The 18,721-nt window shown below is 47.1% G+C and overlaps 1 protein-coding gene across 1 annotated transcript in view; it reads left to right on the top strand.

Annotated features, from left to right (window-relative positions):
- Positions 1–15,092, top strand: part of NALF2 (NALCN channel auxiliary factor 2) — a 32,754-nt gene extending 17,662 nt beyond the window's left edge. The window contains exons 2-3 of the mRNA XM_080653531.1: positions 11,660–11,831; positions 12,244–15,092. Coding sequence (XP_080509657.1) covers positions 11,660–11,831; positions 12,244–12,629 — 558 coding nt within the window. The 3' untranslated portion in view covers positions 12,630–15,092. The remainder of the gene's footprint in view (positions 1–11,659; positions 11,832–12,243) is intronic.
- The last annotated feature ends 3,629 nt before the right edge of the window (positions 15,093–18,721 follow it).

The raw sequence follows: 18,721 nt of genomic DNA on the forward strand, positions 1-18,721 counted from the left end.
GCGCTCTCTAACACAGCTGCAGTTTGTTAGGTTTTAGGTTGCAAGAGGGACAGGAGATTCATATGCAAAGGCCACTGTGCACAGCTTGGGTGGGTTGTAAATTGGGTGGGGCGGGATCTCAGGGAACCACCAGGGCGGAGCAAACAGCAATAGCTGCCAGTCAGCCCTGCCCTGGAGAGGTACCCGGGTCTCTGTGTCCCACAGCCCCATGCAGGAACAATGATTGCTGTGAGCACCTCTGAGAGAAAGCTGCCCTCACGTTTCTGCCTGATGCCAGACAGTCCAGTTTCTCCCCATATGAGTCTGGGTCCCCAGAGTCTCACCTGGAACTGGATTTCAGAGCAATCAGGAGCTTGTATCTCCCTCCTGATTGAAACAAACAACAGCGCACCCAGTTGCCAGTCCGTTTTGCGCGTGCCTCCGTACCTCCACACTTCCGCACCTCCGCACCTCCTGCCCATCTCAATGCGCTTTTTTCTTCCCTTCTAGTTATAGAACTTCCACTCAACCAGGTTTCCCGTGGTTCTGGATGATATTTGTTTTGTTTTTTAGTTGGAGTTTTTATGTGGTTGTGATAGGCAGCAAGTACAGGTGTTTACCTATGCCGCCATCTTGGTTGTTCTCCCCCTTAACTCTTGATGACTCCCAAACTTTGATGTCTAGTTCAGACCTTCCTTCTGAGCTCACACCATATGTCCAATGGCCTCCTTGACATTTCTACTTAGCTGACCCACATATGCTTCAAAGTCAAAATGACCAAAATGGAATTCATCTTCTTCACTCCTAAATCTATTTCTCTTGCTGGCTTCCTATCCTTAATGAATGAAACTACTATTCATCCTGCCACTGAAGCCAGAAACCTGGTAGTCATCCCAGACCCCTCTTTCTCCCTCACTCCCCACATCTAGAAGTTATCCTGTTGATTATACCTCCTTGACATCTCTCCTTACATCCACCTTCTTCTTTCACTTTCTGAATTCTGCTGCTGCCTTCATTGAGATCCCCATCACTTATCCCTCAGATCATTGCAATAGTCTCCTAACTGGTCTCTCAATCAACCTTGATGCCTACAGTCCCCATATAGTCTGAAAAGTTAGTCACAGAAGGGGTAAGCAGTCTTTAAGAAGCATTATGTAAAACTTGTTAAAGGCTCCCCCTTGCCTATAGGGGAGAAACCCAGCTCTTCCTCAGCATCCAGGGCATATTATAATATGGGCATAGCCTTCCTCTACTTATTACTGTGACTTATAATGAATGATAGATTCACATGGTTGTCCCTCCTGCTCCTTGAAGATGGTAATCTTGTCTTACTCATCTCTGTGATCTGTAGTTCCCAAGCACAATGTCAGGTACTCAGAAGATGTTCAGAAAGTGATCATTGCATGGACAAATGGATGGGACGACCTGTTTCAGAGAAGTTTACAAATACCTACAGGGCTGGCATGGGGGACAGGAAGCTAACTATTCTGTATGGTCCTAGAAGAGCTATTAAGAGCCATGAGTAAAGCCACAGAGGCATTCTCTCAACTCAGGAGGAAGAACTTCTTTAACTGCTAGAGTTGTCTGAAAGTATGGGCTGCCCTAGGAGACATTGAGTGCACTGTGACAAGAGGTTCACAATAAGTAGCTGGATAGAGCTTTATGGTGATGTTGGAGTGGAAGTTCCAAAAGCAGATAGGAAAGTGGAGTGATGCCTGTCACAGTCCCTTCCATTCTGGAGTGGTCATGAACCTGCCTCCTCTGCTCATATGATTGATATGAATCATCTAGGCTCCTTAAGAGCTGCCCCTGTGTTAGGGACACTGCATCTCCATTAACCAGGCTGACACTGGCCAGGCCAGGCCCACCCAGCCACTGGCCTTTGAATAGATGGCATAAGGGGCTTGGAGGCACCAGGGCTCTCTGGAACTATACTTGCTCTAGGTTCTCACCCACCTTTCAAGCCGTCTCCCCCACCTTTCCTCTAAGCCAGGCCAGGCCACTTTGACTCATGACTGCTCATTCTCAAAAGCAGGAAAGCTGTTACTTATTTTTATAGCCACTTAAGTAAAGCCATGTCATGCACCTGGATTTGCCTTGTAATGCCTCTAATCCCAGTATGACTCTGCCAATCCCATTGAACTGCTGTCACCAGAGTTATTTCCGTGATCTCCCCTGGATTGGAGAGACTGACTTTGACATTACCCTGTTCTGATCCAACTCTTTGAAAGTCCAGAATCAGAAGTAGGTGCACAATTCTAGGTGTGCTGATGGATGCAGTGCAAAGAGACATCAGAGTACTTCCCTTCCAGCCCTGGCTTTTCTGGGCCTCAGTTTCCCCCTAGGTAAAATCTGAGAGTGGGGTGGTTACTTCTGTGCTGTGAACAGTGAGTTTCATTCCCAAGCCCATCCCAGATTGCTGCTCTGCCTCCACAGGCTCTGCAGCTGCAGCTCCTGGCCAAAGATCCCAGAGGTGCATTAAGAAAGCAAGCAGCCGTGAAGGGAAGGTCTGTAGGGAGGATTTGGTTGGGGAAACAGGCCTTGAGGGGAGCCCATTGGAATCCAAGAAGGAAACTGCCAACTTCCTTGTTGGCAAGAACTGATGCTCTCCTCTCTACAGGCTTTTCCAGACTCCAAACCGAGGAGTCCAGGATGGCCTCCTCTTTCTAAACCAGCCTTGGGCAAACTACGGCCCGCGGGCTGGATCCAGCTGTTCTATCTGGTTCTCTTGCTCTCCCCTCCGCTCCTTTACTTTGAATTTATATTAGTTCACACAAACACTCCATCCATGCTTTTGTTCCGGCCCTCCGGTCCAGTTTAAGAACCCATTGTGGCCCTCGAGTCAAAAAGTTTGCCCACCCCTGTAAAACCCTCTGGCCCCGAGTCTTGGCTTTGGGTTGTGTGTGTACACATGCACTTGTGTGCATTCATGCAGCACCCTGGGAGCCAGAAGTCAGGTATTTCTTTCCAGAGGAGGATAGGAATGAGAATGCCCTGTTCAGGGCTTTGAGATAGGGAGCAGAAAGGTGAGGCTCTCCATGTATCCCTGCTCCTCCTTAAACTGGCAGCTACAGAGCCCAAGAGGGGTAGGGATCCCCTTTATCTTGCCTGCTCTCATTTCAAGAGTGGCTTAACAGCCCAACTGGGAGGAGTGGTGGGACAGCCTTTCCAGCTTCCTTTTTGGGTTAATTGGTGTTCCCTCTAGTTACTCCCTGCTACTTTCCCCTCCCAGTTCCCATAGCAACTTGTCTGTAGCAGCCAGAACTTGATTGAGCCCAGCGGTGGCCTGACTGAAGTGGGAAAGGGGGTTCTATAGGAAAGGAGGGCACTGCCAAACCAAGGCTTCCTACGCCACCCCATCCTCTGCCACTACCTTGAGAATCCAGGATGGGTAAGCTTAGAGGACAGGGCATGATGAAGAAGCCTTTTCTGCCACAGCTGGAGTTTGAAGAGCTGGAAAATCCAGGCAGGCCTGGTTTTTAACTCTTCCACCCTACTCATGCCCTTGTGTCCTGCCCCCTGAGTTTGGACTTCAAAGTCACTGGCAGGATTGCCCAGTAGGAGGAACTCTGGAGCTGGAGTCGGGAAACCAGGTTTCAAGTTTCTCCCTCTGCCATTATTTTATGTGACTGTAGACAAGTCCTCCCCCTTTTCCTAGGCCTTTGTTTCCTCATCTCTAAAATGGTGTACTAGGGCTAAGCTGATAGTTCTCTGCATACTGAAATTACCCGAGATGTTTTGAGAAACTACAGATGTGTGGGCCCCACCCACAAGGATTCTGACTTAGTTGGTCTGGAGTGTGATGTGGGCCAAGCAGGAGCATTTTAAAAAGACTGAGTGATTCTAATATGCAGCCAGAGTTGCATCTTAGAGCAAAAAAATATCCAACCCTCTGGCCCTGAGTCTTGCCTCAGTGGGTCTCTCAACTGCCTATTGTATGGTTCTAAGACATTTCCTTTTCCCTCCATGCCCCAACTCCAACAAGCACCACAGCTCTCCTAACCTGGCTCTTCTCCATCCTTATGGATGAGTGCCCAGGGTCTCTGTGCCTGTGCAAACAAGTCAGCCAGCCCCCTGTGTCTCAGTCCTAACACTGATGAGACAGGGCAAGCTACTTAGGCCCATCTAGGGAAGAGGGCTGCAGAGACTAAGGCAGGCTGCCCATGTGGTAGCACTGAGAGCCAGACTTTTCATCTGAGAAGGACTCCAGGCCATTCCTGAAGCAGATGGGCCAGCAATAGCCTCAGCTGGCTGTCTGTGGGACCAAGGAATTGAATTACCTCTCAGCCCCTTGTCGATCTTCTTCTTCCATTCCCCTCATTAGCTCCTTGCCTGTTCCTGCCTCACCACCCACAAGCCTGGTGTCCTCCTCAGGCAATCTGCTCGCTGACTTGTTGCCATGGTGACTCTGGCTGGGGGTGTGGGGCTTGATGGAGGGTCCTCTAATTAAGGAGAAAGGTCGAACTCCCACGGTCAAGCCACCCATTTCCTCCTCCCGCCTTCCTTTCTCCCTACATTCCTTTGTAAATACCTTTTATTTCAATAATTTCACTTTTCATTCCTCCCTCTTTCCCCTAGCAAATGAGGGGAGAGCCCAGCCACCACAGCCTGCCATTAGGCTAATTGCAGTTTTCTGGGAGGAGGGCTGGAACCTCTTCACCTAGGTGAAGATATGTTGAATTGGAAGAGCTGAGGGAGAATCCCTTAGGGGTCTCCGAACCCCTCTGGTGGAAGAGGGGGTGATTCCACAGAGTTTGGGGTGAGGCTTGAGGTGGACTCTGGTTCCAGGCTATAGAGATTGTGGCAGAGGCTGTGGAAACAGCCTCATCTTGGCACTCTGGGGCCCAAAAGGTGACAGGGGTCTCTGAGGTACTGGGGCCCTTAGCTCTAGGGGTTTCCTTTTCTGCCTTACTTTTATGTCTTTCTTCTAGTCTCCTTCGGCTCTTGTATTTCTCTCTCTTACCCCTGCTTTCTTGTACTCCCATCTTCCTCACCCACCTTTCTTTCCTTGTTCACTTTTACCCTCATCTTTCTTACTCCCTCTTTCTTGGCCCTCATCTTCACAGCCTCCCTCTTAACCCCATCCTTTTACCCCCTGCTTTCTTATATTTATCTTCTTTCAGCCTCACCATACCACTATTTTCCATACACTCTCCATCTCTTATTCCCATGTTCTTTCTCCTTAACCCTGTTTTTTCCTACCCCTGTTATCACCACTATTTCTTACCCTCCAACTCCATACTCTTTCCTATTCTTTTTCTTACACACCCTTGTACTCCCTTACCCCACTGCCACTCTCTCCTATTCCTTGGCCCCATCTCTGATGTTTCCAGCTCTCTCTCTTTCCCTGCCTCTTACATTCACGTGTTCTTTTCCACCTTCCTCTCACTCCCTTCTCATTCCTTTGTAAATATCTTTTATTCCAATAATTTTACTTTTCGTTCTTATAAATAAAATGTAACATAGGTATGCAAGAAACATGAGTACAAAGATATTCACTGAAGCATTGTTTATAATAGTGAACACTTAGTAATAACTTTAATGTCCATCCACAGGAGATGGTAGCATTTTCACTCCATTCATACAAAATCATTCTCTGTTCTTTTAGCCCACCATGTGTTCACTCACCTCCATTGCTTTGTTAAAGCTGTTGCATCTGCCTGAAATGCTCTTTTGTCTTATCTCTACCCAACCATCTAATATCCTACTGTGAGTCCTTGCTTAGCTATTATCCCCTGGCTGAAATATTTTTTTTCTATCTTTTTTCTTTTTTGTTTTTTTTTTTCTGTTTTTTATACTTTTAAAAATGTTTAAAATGTTTAAAATTTTTTCCTTAGCTAAAAATCTTTCCCAACTTTTCTGTTTGCTTCCCTCCAGTGTTTAACCTCTCCTATAGTATGGATCATATGCCAGAGATTCAAGTTAGATGTGTCTACCCATGAAAATGGAATTTCTCTGAGAGTAGGGACCTGTCCTCATTTACTTGTCCTGTTCATTCCATCAACAGACATTTTTTACAGAGGGACAGGAAATATACCCATGAAGTGAAACTGCAAAGCAAAGTTTCCAAATGAAGCATGGTGTCTGCCCCACACCAGGGTTTAGCATTGGATTAAATAGAGCTTGAAGGCACAAGTAGTGCCTGGTAAGGCAGATTCATGTTTTTATTAAGAATAACCCCTCACATTTGTATTGCACTTTAGAATTTACCAAACATTTTCATGCATCATATTATTTTTTTAATTTCCTTATTGATTAAGGTATTATATATGTGTCCTCATCCCCCCATTAACACACCAACCCCCCACTCAGGCCCTCACCCCCCTGTTTTCTGTGTCCATTGGTTAGGCTTATATGCATGCATACAAGTCCTTTGGTTGATCTCTCCTCCTTACCCCCACCCTCCCTACCTTACCTCTGAGGTTTGACAGTCTGATCAATGCTTCTCTGTCTCTGGATCTGTTTTTGTTCATCAGTTTATGTTGTTCATTATATTCTATAAATGACTGAGATAATGTATTTATCTTTCTCTGAATGGCTTATTTCACTTAGCATAATGCTCTCCAGTTCCATCCATGCTGTTGCAAATGGTAAGAATTCCTTTCTTTTTTACCGCAGCATAGTATTCCATTGTGTAGATGTACCATAGTTTTTTAATCCACTCATCTGAGGCTGTTTCCAAATCTTAGCTATTGTAAATTGTTTGGTAAATTCTAAAGTGCAATACAAATGTGAGGGATTATTTTTAATAAAAACATGAATCTGCCTTACCAGGCACTACTTGTGCCTTCAAGCTCTATTTAATCCAATGCTAAACCCTGGTGTGGGGCAGACACCATGCTTCATTTGGAAACTTTGCTTTGCAGTTTCACTTCATGGGTATATTTCCTGTCCCTTGTCTAGCCCACTCCTATCAGGTGCTGGATCCTAGCCAAGAGAGGTTCCCTGCTCTATACTCTTTGGCTGTCATCAAGCCTAGAGTTTCTCAATAGCAACAGTCAAATAATTATCCCAACTAAATTATCCCATTTTAGCTGGGATAATTCTTTGTAGTAGGGACTGTTTTGTGCACTGTAGGATATTGAGTAGCTTCCTTTGCCTTTATCTTCTAGTTGCCAGTTGCACTGTCCAATTGTAATGACCAAAAAATATCTCCAGCCATTGTAATGGTAGGAGTTCCTTCCTTTTTACAGCAGCATAATATTCCATTGTGTAGATGTACCACAGTTTTTTAATCCACTCATCTGCTGATGGGCACTTAGGCCTATAATTCTCTTTCATTATGTTGTCTTTATCTGGTTTTGGTATTAGGGTAATGCTGGCTTCATAGAATGAGCTTGGAAGTGTTCCTTCCTCTTGAATTTTTTGGAATAGTCTGAGGAGGATAGGTTTTAGTTCTTTCTTGAATGTTTGGTATAACTCCCCTGTGAAGCCTTCTGTTCCCGGGCTTTTGTTTGCTGGGAGCTTTTTGATGACAGCTTCAATTTCTTCCATAGTTATTGGCCTATTGAAATTTTTAGAATCTTCCTGATTGAGTTTTGGAAGGTTGTATTTTTCTAGGAATATGTCCATTTCCTCCAGGTTGTCTAGTTTGTTGGAGTAGAGTTGTTCATAGTATTTTTTAACAATCCTTTGTATTTTTGTGGGGTCTGTTGTTATTTCGCCTCTGCATTTCTGATTTTGTTTATTTGGGTCCTTTCTCTTTGCTTCTTAGAGAGCCTGGCTAGAGGTTCATCAATCTTGTTTATCCTTTCAAAGAACCAGCTCTTGGTTTCACTGATCTTTTGTATTGGTTTTTTTTGTTGTTGTTTTTTTTTTGGTCTCTATGTAATTTATTTCTGCTCTGATATTTATTATCTCCTTCCTTATGCCCACTCTGGACTTTTCTTGTTGCTCTCTTTCTACTTCTTTGAGTTGTAGAGTTAGATTATTTACTACCATTTTTTCTTGTTTTTTGAGGTAGGCCTGTAGAGCTATAAACTTCCCTCTCAGGACTGCTTTCATTGTGTCCCATAGATTTTGGATTGTTGTGTTTTTATTGTCATTAGTTTCCAGGATGTTTTAAATTTCTTCTTTGATCTCATTGGTAACCCAATCATTACATAATAGCATGCTATTCAGCTTCCAAGTGTTTGAGTTTTTTGGATTGTTTTTATTGTAGTTCATTTCTAATTTTATGCCATTGTGGTCTGAGAAGATGCTTGGTATGATTTCAATCTTCTTGAATTTGGGGAGACTTTGCTTGTGACCCAGTATGTGGTCTATTTTTGAAAATGTCCCATGTGCACTTAAGAAGAACGTATATTCCGTGGCCTTGAGGTGAAATGTTCTGAAGATGTCAATTAAGTCCATCTGATGTAGTGAGTCATTTAGGATTGCTGTTTCTTTGCTGATTTTTTGTCTAGAGGACAGACTTATCCAGTGATGTCAGTGGTGTATTAAAGTCCCCTACTATGATTGTATTGTTGTCGATCTCTCCCTTGATATCTTCCAGTGTTTTTATGTATTTGGGTGCTCCTGCATTGGGTGCATTTATGTTTATCAGGGTTATATCCTCTTGTTGTATCGATCCCTTTAGTATTATGAAGTGGCCTTCCTTATCTCTTGCTATGGCCTTCACTTTGAGGTCTATTTTGTCAGATATAAGTATTGCTACCCCAGCTTTTTTTTTTTATTTCCATTTGAATGAAAGATATTTTTCCATCCCTTCACTTTCAGTCTGTGTGAGTCCCTTTTTCTGAGATGGGTCTCTCGTAGACAACATATTTATAGGTTGTGTTTTTTTTATCCATTCAGCCACTCTATGTCTTGATTGGAGCATTTAGTCCATTTCCGTTTAAAGTTATTATTGAAAGGTATTTGTTTGTAGTCATTTCTATTTTTGTGCCTGTGTTTCTTCTTACCTTTTTATTCTTTTTACAGCATTCCCTTTAGCATTTCTTGCATTGCTGGCTTGGTAGTGATAAACTCCCTTAGCCTTTTTTTGTCTGCAAAGCTCCTGATTTCCCCTTCAATTTTGATTGATAGTCTTGCTGGATAGAGTATTCTTGGATTCAGTCCTTTGCTTTGCAACACTTTGTATACCTCCTTCCATTCCCTTCTAGCTTGATGTGTTTCTGTTGAGAAATCATTTGATAATCTGATGGGGAGCCCTTTGTAGGTAACTCTCTGTCTCTCTCTTGCAGCCTTTAAGATTTTCTCTTTGTCATTAACATTTGCCATTGTAATTATGATGTGTCTTGGTGTGGGTCTTTTGGGATTCTTCTTGCTTGGGACTCTGTACTTGTGAAACTTTTTTCTTCCCCATATCCAGGAAGTTTTCTGTCATTATTTCTTCAAATAGATTTTCAAATCCTTGCTGCTCTTCTTGTCCTCTGGAAGCCCTATTATACGTATGTTACTTCATTTCATGTTGTCCCAAAGCTCCCTTAGGCTCTCCTCCTGCTTTTTAATTTTTTTTTCCACTTGCTGTTTAAATTGAGCTTGTTTCTCTACCTTATCTTCTAACTCACTAATTCGGTCCTCTGCTTCTTCTAGTCTACTGTTGAAACCTTCCATGGTGTTTTTGATTGTAGCTATATCACTTTTCATTTCTTCCTGAGTCTTGCATAGGTTGTTGATTTTCTCATCCATCCGGTATATGAATTGTATGACCATTACTCTGAATTCTTTTTCTGTCATGTTGCATGCTTCAATTTCACTAATTTCCTTTCTTGGCGATTCCTCATTTTCTTTCCTCTGGGGATTGTGTCATCTCCCAATTCTGACTATCACCAGAAGGTTCAAATGTCGAGTTGCGTGGGCCTGGGCCATGTGCAGTGGGAGCTTCGCACCACCCAAGTGTAACTGAAGAGCTCTGACACTAAAACCTGTGACTGCCGTGGGTTGGTGGGAACCAGGCTCGCCCAGGGTCTGCGTTACCGGCATTCAGTGTGGCCTCGTGTGCACACCTAGAATCAGGGACCCCACTTGCACCGCACTGAAACAGAGACCCTGCTGACGTGTGCTGAAAATCAGAGTCCCCTAGCATGTGCCAGGAGTCAGAGTTCCCCTGTGCCTGCACCAAGAATCGAGTATCAGAGTGTCTGTTGCTTCATATAGACTCGTGCTGAGAATCAGGGTCCCTGTGTGCACATGCACCAAGAATTGGAGTCACTGGCTCTTAGTGTGAATGCACTGGGAGTCAGGGATCCCAGGCGCACACAATAAGAAACAGAGAAAAGTCACTGGTGCTCAGTGCTGCCTCCCACCCGGAGAATCAGGGTCCCGGTCAGCTTGTGGGACTGGGTTGCACAGAAGCACTGTGTCGGCAGGAGGTCTGCTCCTGCGCTGCAGAAAACAGACTTCCGTGTGCACTTGCCCAGAATCGAAGTCAGGTGGCACTGCTGCCCTGAGTGGGCTTTGGGTTTGGTGGCCCAATTGTGTTGCAGGGAACAGATTCCCATTCTGTGAGTACCCAGGCTCAAATTCCTGCAGGGGCTCTGCGGGCCCTGTGCGAGGGGCGGATCTAGCAGTTCCTATGGTGCTGCTGCGAGCCTGCGGGGAGGGGGATGGGCTCTGTGACTCACAGAAATCTGCGGCTGGGATGTCTGGATTCTTGGTGTCTATGGGTCTGCAGCTGTGGTCGCAGGTCTCTGTCCCCAGTGGCTCCAGGGTCCTGTTTGTGTCTGAGACCAGACTGGGTGGTGCTGAGGCCAGGATCCTAGTCCCAAGCAGCTCTGTTTCTCAAGGTGGCATGGTCTCTGTGCCCGCACTGGCCACCCCGGAGTGTTCATGTTGGAAGCGGGACTCTGCCATCTAAGACTGCCCAGTTTGGCAGCCCCTTGGAAGACTTGCAGAATCTAACTGTCCCTAGCTCATACTAGCTCATACACACACATACATACCACATGTCCACACACTCCTCTATCGCTCCCTCACTCTCTCCCTCCCTACCTTCCTGCTGGTCGCCATCTTCTGACCTCCATCATATTATTTTTTATTGATTTCAGAGAGAGAAGAAGGGAGAGGGAGAGAGAGAGAAACATCAATGATGAGAGAGAATCATTGATCGGCTACCACCTGCGCACCCCCTACTGGGGATGGAGCCCTCAATCGGCATGTGCCCTGACTAGGAATCATGACCTCCTGATTCATGAATCAATGATCAACTACTGTGCCATACCAGCTGGGCTGTGTCATATTATTTGATCCACATAACACCCTAATGAGATAGAGCAAGGATTATTGTATCTCTTTCTTGAATTTAGAAAGTTAACCATCAACAGCCAAATAAATGTTTGTTGAATTGAATAAAACTCAAATTGACCCCATTGTAGGTGACCTCAGACAAGTCAGGACACCACTTTGGGCCAACTGTAAAATGGTAGAGTTGGATGGGATGATTGGTAAGACCCCTTCCAGTTCAGACATTGGAGTCATTTTGTGATTTTACCAATGAACAAATTCTAAGTCTTGGATGATTGCAGACTCAGGGACTCGGGAGTCCTGCCTATGAGATGGTAGATCTTAGGGTAGGATGTAGTGGTCTTGACCCAAACCCTTCTTCTTCTCCTGGATCCTGGAGTTGGGTTGGTGAGCACACACACACCTCCAGAGTACAAGTGCACCCTCCTCATCCCTTTTGTCTGAGGTGGAAAGGGGCTGACACCTGGGCTGACACTCTTTCCTTTCCCCACAGGCTGTCTACAAGGCCTGGCTGTGCTCAGAATACTTCAGCGTGACCCAGCAGGAATGCCAGCGCTGGGTGCCCTGCAAGCAGTACTGCCTGGAAGTGCAGACCCGGTGCCCCTTTATGCTCCCTGACAATGAAGAAATGGTGTATGGAGGGCTCCCTGGCTTTATCTGTACAGGTAAAGGCAGGGCACTGTGGAGGAGGGAGGAGGCCAGGGCCCAGGGAAGCACCAGGTCTAGGGTGTGGTAGCAGGGAGAACAACAGGGAAGTCAGGTTAGAAGAAGGTAAGTGGCTGGAGGAGTGAGCAATGAGGTCCCCAAGTTGGGATAAGGGCAAGTGGAATAGGGGCAGAGAGTAGAGTGGTCCTCTCTATCCAAATCATGCCCATCCAGGGAGCTATCCCAGAGAAATGATCTGGAGTCCCTGGGAGAGAAGACTCCAGAAAAGGAAAGTGGTAAGGGGCAGGGGGAAAGGCATCTTGAGCATGGCTACCTGAGCAGTCAGTCCCAGCTTTGAAAAGCTCATCTCTAGGAAAGGCCTAGGCCTTAGCCCCTTGAGCACCCCACCACACCTTCCTTATCCATTGGCAGGGTTGCTGGATACTTCGCCAAAGCGGCTGGAAAGCAAGTGCTGTGACGTGCAGTGGGTCTCCTGTGAGTCGGAAAAGAAGAAGTTCAAGGAGTTTGAGGCCCCCAAAACTCACCACCAGCAATTCCACCACTCCTATTTCCACCACTACCACCAACAGTACCGCCACTACCATCCCCGCCATGACCCCCCAGGCCGTATCAGCCACAAGCCCTCCCTGCTGCCGGTCTCTGGGGGCTCCCGCCTCAGCCCCAGCAGGATCCGGCTCTATGTCCTTGTTCTCATGCTCCTCCATACCATGGTGTCCTTCTCCAGCAACCAGAGTGGTGGGGGACTGGGGCTGGAGGCACTGCCTGCCCTAGATGAGGGCCTGCCTCTGGAAGAGTGACAGCAGGGAGGGAGGACAGATCTCCACCATACACTGACATCAGCTCCAGCATCCCCAGGGGCAGGGGGATGGGGCTCCTCCCATGGGAGATATAGGACCAGGTGGAGGATGGGGGGAAATGAGGGACTACACATGGTCCCCAGCCTACTCCCACTCCAAAAGCAGCTCCATCAGAATGGCCAGAGGGCTCCGGGAGCTGCAAAACTCATCCAGGAGAAGAAGGCAGAAGCAGCAGGTGCCCCATCTTAGGCCCCATTTATGGAGTTCAGCAAACAAAAAGTGGGGGCTGACATTGTCCACCCCTGCTGAGAGCCCTGACCCCAGGGAAGGAGGCTGCTAGCCCAGCCTTGGCCCTGCAGGGAATGTTGGGGGGCCCAGAGGGGAGAAGCTCTTTCCCCCCTTCACATTCCTTTTGTTGCCAAGATCCTTAATTCCCTTCTGCCCATACCCCTACAGGCAACGGCAGACGCAGATGGTGCAGTGGCCCTCCTCCAGTGCACCTTGGCCCACATGAGACCACAAAAGGGACGTGCCAGGCTGGGAGATGAGGTGCGCACAGTCACAGCTGGGTCAGGACCCCCGTTAAACTGCCCCACCACCCTAGCCAATGAGGGCTAGGAATGGGGTGCAGAATGAGTGGTGAGAGAGTGGAGACAGGGAAGAGGGAGAGGAGAGTTGTAGGCAGAGGGCTTAGAGAGATGGCTAAATGGGTTATTGCTATCAGGCTTTGGGTAGGTGGATGATCAGTGTTGAGGCAGGCTCAAGGACAGCTCCCCAAATCAAAAAGGGTTGTATAAGGAGCCCTGTGGGGGAAAAGTGCAGGAAATGGGTTGGGCCTTGAAGCAGAAGGCTGAGGTCACATGGTCAGACTGCTGCTGCCTGGAGGGCCATATCTTACAGAAGGTGCACATACTCCCAAGAGCCACTCTTGCCCTGGAGATCTTGGCCTTGGGGACAAAGACATTTCCATTTCTGATCTCCATGGGGAGGAGGGACTTAAGCCCAAGTGGGTCAGGCCTGGACTGGGTCCCCATACTCCCCCATCTTGCCCTGGTGGCATTGCCCCAGAGCTTTCCAGAGATGAGCCCCATCCCTACCCTGTCCCCATCCCCAGCCTACCAAAGAGTATTCATCTCTTCCCATCCCTGACCCCATGATATACTATTCCAATAGTGAAACAACGAGACTCCTCCTCACCCTGTGGCGGGTCCCCTGATCCAGCCACCCTTGCTCCTTGCTGGAGAACATCTAGAAACTGGCAAAAATGACCCACTGAATAAAGAGAATGTGCTGTCATCTGTTGGCTGACAGATTGAACTATTTAGCCAGGTTAGAGGCCGAGTGAGAGAAGAGGCATCAAGAGCCCTTTGGGGGCCATTTAGCCTTGTGCTGATCTCTTGGGAATGGGAGACCACATTGCCTGGGACATCTCAAAGCCAATAGGAAGCCAGAACTGTCTGGAACAAGCCCGGCAGTTTTGGTGCCAGAAGAGCCTGTGTCCTAGGATGTGATACTAGTGAATTAAGGGGATGGGTAGCCGTGGAGCCACATTAGGTAAAACCAAGAAGGGAATCGAGAGGAGACAGCTGAAATTGGTTGGCTGGGGGATAAATGGGAGACTTCCCTTGTAGAGAAGGAATCATTCAAGGGCCTCAACTGTGTCCCATATAGACTTCATGAGACTGGGAAGTCCTTCCCTACCAGTTTTTTCATTTCTCATAGCGTGCCCCCTCCCCCCACCCATATGCCCTGCCCACACACTCCCCTGTTTGGCCCTCAGCACCTTGGGCCTAGCCACATATCCCATCCCTAGACTGCTCTTTTCAGCTGGGGAGGGAAAGAGGTGCTGGCTCCTTTCCAGAGAAGCTTATGTAGACATGAGAGACCCTAGGTACTGCCTTCTAACTCCTGCATCCTCAGGAGGAGAAAAGGGGACTGGGAAGTAAAGGGGGACCTTAGGGCCCTAGGGAATGGACCCTTGGAGACTCCCATCCTCTCTTCCCCCTCACCAAGTGCCCAGGAGACCCCTGGCTCAGACCAGCCAAGGGCCTTGCCCGGTGGCAGGGGAAAGGGGCACCTCACTCCACCTCAAAGTCATTTGATTGTCCCTATCCACCCCACCACCCAGATCTTACACTACCCCTCAAGCTGCCCTGCCCTCCGCCACAGGCAGCAGAGCTGAACAGCTTTCTTATGCCATTTTCTACACTGTGCTTCATGAGTAGGACTTTCTTGCACTAGTTTCTATGACTTGAGTCTCCAAGCTGGATTCCTAGTAGTCCCCTGTCCCTTCCTCCCTCACCTGGCTATGATTCAGTTGTCTCCCTTCCCCTACCTCTGTGTTTCAGTGAGAATCTCTGTATGTGTTCTGCTTTCTGTTTTGTTGCAATTGTGGGGCAGAGGCCTCTCTGCTCTTGTTTAACCCCATAAAGAAATAAATTGTAAGACTTGATGATAACCCTCCCTTTATGGCTGTGTTCTGTGGAATCAAGTGCTACCAGAGGAAAAAGTCTATGGCTTGGGGAGGAGGTGGGACAAGAGGTTGCTGACACTGTGCCTAGCTTCTTGATGGCTCACGTGAGGGGCCGAGGAGGGAGGCAAACTCTGTAGTAGGCCATTATAGACAAGGAATCACAAACTCAACCTCCTGCAGGGATCAGGTAGCCCAGCCAGGGGTGAAGTGCAGACCCCAGCATTGTGAGTGGTGATGAATACAGGGCACTGCAGGCTGCACGGCAGCTGAAGCCCAAGGTTGTCTTTGGGAATGTGGGCCCAATGTTGCCAGATCTCATTCTTTAGGGGAAATCAGGACTCGGGGTTTTTATGTGAAGCCCTCTAATTTCTAAATGTTGGCTCAAAGTAAAAAAACAAACAAACCTCTGTGGGGACTAAACACATCTGCAGGCCCCACATAGCCTAGGGATGAGCAGTTTTGTACATTTGTTGCAGCCTTTGGTTCTAGTCTACCAGCCTCATCTCCTATACTGCTTCACTAGGTCCATCTTCCCACCACAGGAGTGAAAGGGGCTCAGGAAGAACTGATGAAAGAGCAGCAGTCAGAGCCCTCCACAACTACCACCTCTTCACATAAACGGGGAAAGGGAGAGCGTGAGTTCGGAGGGAAACTGGTCTCCTCACTGAACTGCTAAATTCCTTTGCCAAGAAAACACAAGTCCCCCAGCTCTCCAAAGTCAGCATAGCATGGAGGTTACGTACTGGTCTACACAACCAGAGTGTATGAGTTCACTGTCTAGTACCACCATCTCCTATTTGTATGACTTTGCACAAGTTCCTTGACTTCTTTGAGCCTTAATGTCCTCATCTATCAAAAGGGTTATTGTGAAAATCAGATGATATACACAAAATACTTTGCACAATGGTTGGTTATTTGAATACTGATATTATTATTATCATAACTAGAGGCCCAGTGCACAAAATTCGTGCAAGGGGGGGGTGTCCTTCAGCCCGACCACCCTCTCCAATCCGGGAGCCCTCAGGGGATGTCCTACTGATGGCTTAGGCCCGCTCCCCTCAGGGAGCGGGCCTAAGCCACAGTCTGGCCTCCCTCTGCAGGAGGCAACTAGGATGATCAGGGGAAGGCGCCGCCCCCATCACCCTGCTGCTGCTGCCACTGCTGGCCACTGCAGCTGCCAAGGTGTTTTCATCAACATGGACTCCAGTCCCTTCACCACGAAAAAAATGACAACTTTCTTTAGGCATTTTCAAGATGTCTCTTTCATAGGATATGACATTTCTTTCTTTCTTTCTTTTTATCCTCACCTGAGGATATTTTTCCATTCATTTGTAGAGAGTGTGGAAAGAGAGAGGGAAAGACAGAAACATCAATGTGAGAGGGACACTTCGATTGGTTGCCTACTGCATGAGCCCTGACCTGGGCCCTGGCCAGGGAGGAGTCTGCAACCTAGGTACATGACCTTGACCAGAATCAAACCCAGACCCTGTGGTCGACAGGCCGAGGCTCTATCCACTGAGCCAAACCAGCTAGGGCAGGATATGACATTTCCTAGCCCCTCCAACAGTGGACCTTCATTTTTTCCTCCAGGAGTGAGGTGGAAAAACCCTAGATCACACAAGTTATGCAAGTAACTTGGATTCTTATTACACAAGTTACCAAGAACACTGCGAGTGGCATACCAGGAGCTTAGCCTATGAGCGATCAGAAAAGGTGTTTTCTCCGCAGTTCATGCACAGAGGTGGGACTGCCAGCGCACCCTGGCTGACAGGCAGGCCCTGCTCCCTGCTCTCTGCGGGCCTGCTGCTCCCTGCACTCTGCGGGCCCTGCTTTGCCCTGCTCTCTGCAGGCCTGCACCATCCATGGCTTGCATCACCGTGCAGCAGTCCCCTCCCGCCCACCTGTGCACGCAGCCTCCTCCTGTGTGGTTGTTACTGTTACAGCAACCTGGCTAATTTGTGTATTACCTCTTTATATATATGTAGATAATATGTCTTCTCTTTCTTTCACCTCCACCTAAAATGGTCACCAAGTTCTATCAATTCCACCTCTGTAGGGCCAGTCCTCTTTTCTACCCCCACTCCCACTCAGCCACTTTAGGCTCTCAGTAGCTCCTACTTGGACTATTGCAATGACCTATCAAGTAATCTCTTGTTCAATTACTTGGCTCCAATCCACCTTCCCCCAGCACAGTGCACTTAGGCTATTAGGAGACACTTCATAAATACTTTGTTGAAAGAACTGCTGCCATAAAGTATACATCTCATCTTCCTAAAGCAAACACATTACTCCAGTGATCAAGAACATCAGATGGCTCCACATGGCCTGTAGATTCAAGAGTAAACTTCTTAGCATGACTGTCAAGGCTCTTAATATTCTGATCCTATCCTTCCAGTCTGATCTTCCACCACAGGCTATCACACACATTTGCCCCAGCCACATTTCACTGCTGGTCATTCACTGAATGAGCTCTGCACCTTCTCATCTGTCCTTTGCTCACATTGTTTCTTCTGCCCTTAATGCCTTCTTTCCATCTCTGCCTACCACTGCCTTACCTTACCCAGTTTTCAAAGTCCAACTCAAATGACCACTCTGCTATGAAGACTTCCACATTCCCCCTCTCCCAAGCTGAGAACAACCTCATCCTCTTCTGTAATTCTATAACACTTTGTGCCTTGATCGTGGTACTTATTACATCCTACCTGTATTCAACTTAGTCATTCACTCATTTATAATATACCTATTGAGCAATTACTGTATGTGAAGCACTGTGCTGGGTGCTTAGAATACAGCAGTCAAAGACAGACATATTGTGGATCCACAAGATAACATGATGTTTTACATTTGGCAACCATGATATGCTTACTAGAACATTGAAGTTTTTATCTCACCAAATGTCTATGAGGAGAGCCAAGCTTTCTTGGTCTTGGGGATAGAGAAGAGATGTAAGGGATTGGAGGCAGCTGCATACCTATCGTGCTAAGGCAGTAAAGGGCACAATGGCTGTGCCAAGGAAGGACCCCTACCAGCCAAATGTCCTTTGACCCTTGCAGCCAGGCCTTAGTGTTCTCCCTTCAGTTTCATCTAACTGCAGACAGTCTCTGTCTCCCAGCCTCGGCATTGCAAGGAAGGATTGGTGGCAGTGGCTCACAATCCTGCAAGTGCAACAGTGTCACCTGGAGAGTTTTCACTCTAGCCCTACCAGCAGAGATTTGGATTTAATTAATCTAGGTTGGAGTACCAGTTTCAGTATTGTTTAACAAACTCCATAGTGATTCTAATGTGCAGCCAGGCTTGCCAATCATGGATGAAGAGAAGGCTGGAACAACATGAAGTTCTTGTTATTTGAGGATAAGTGGTGCTAGAAAAAGGCCACTTGCCATGAATCCACTTGAAGCAGAGATCGACATTTCACAACAGAATAGGGGAAAGAAAGAGGAAAGGGTTTGATTGGGACTTTGCCTTGAGAAATAAAATTGAAAATGTGGAAAATATTTCTGTTTAAATTTAAAATGAATAATTGCAAATATGTATGAATTCTTAGAATGAACAAAAACCGAATCAAACATTGGGGAAATAACATAATTTTCCTGACCAAAGTGCATGAGAACACATTGAC

Source organism: Plecotus auritus (assembly GCF_963455305.1).
Source record: "Plecotus auritus genome assembly, chromosome: X".
NCBI classification, from domain to species: Eukaryota; Metazoa; Chordata; class Mammalia; order Chiroptera; family Vespertilionidae; genus Plecotus; species Plecotus auritus.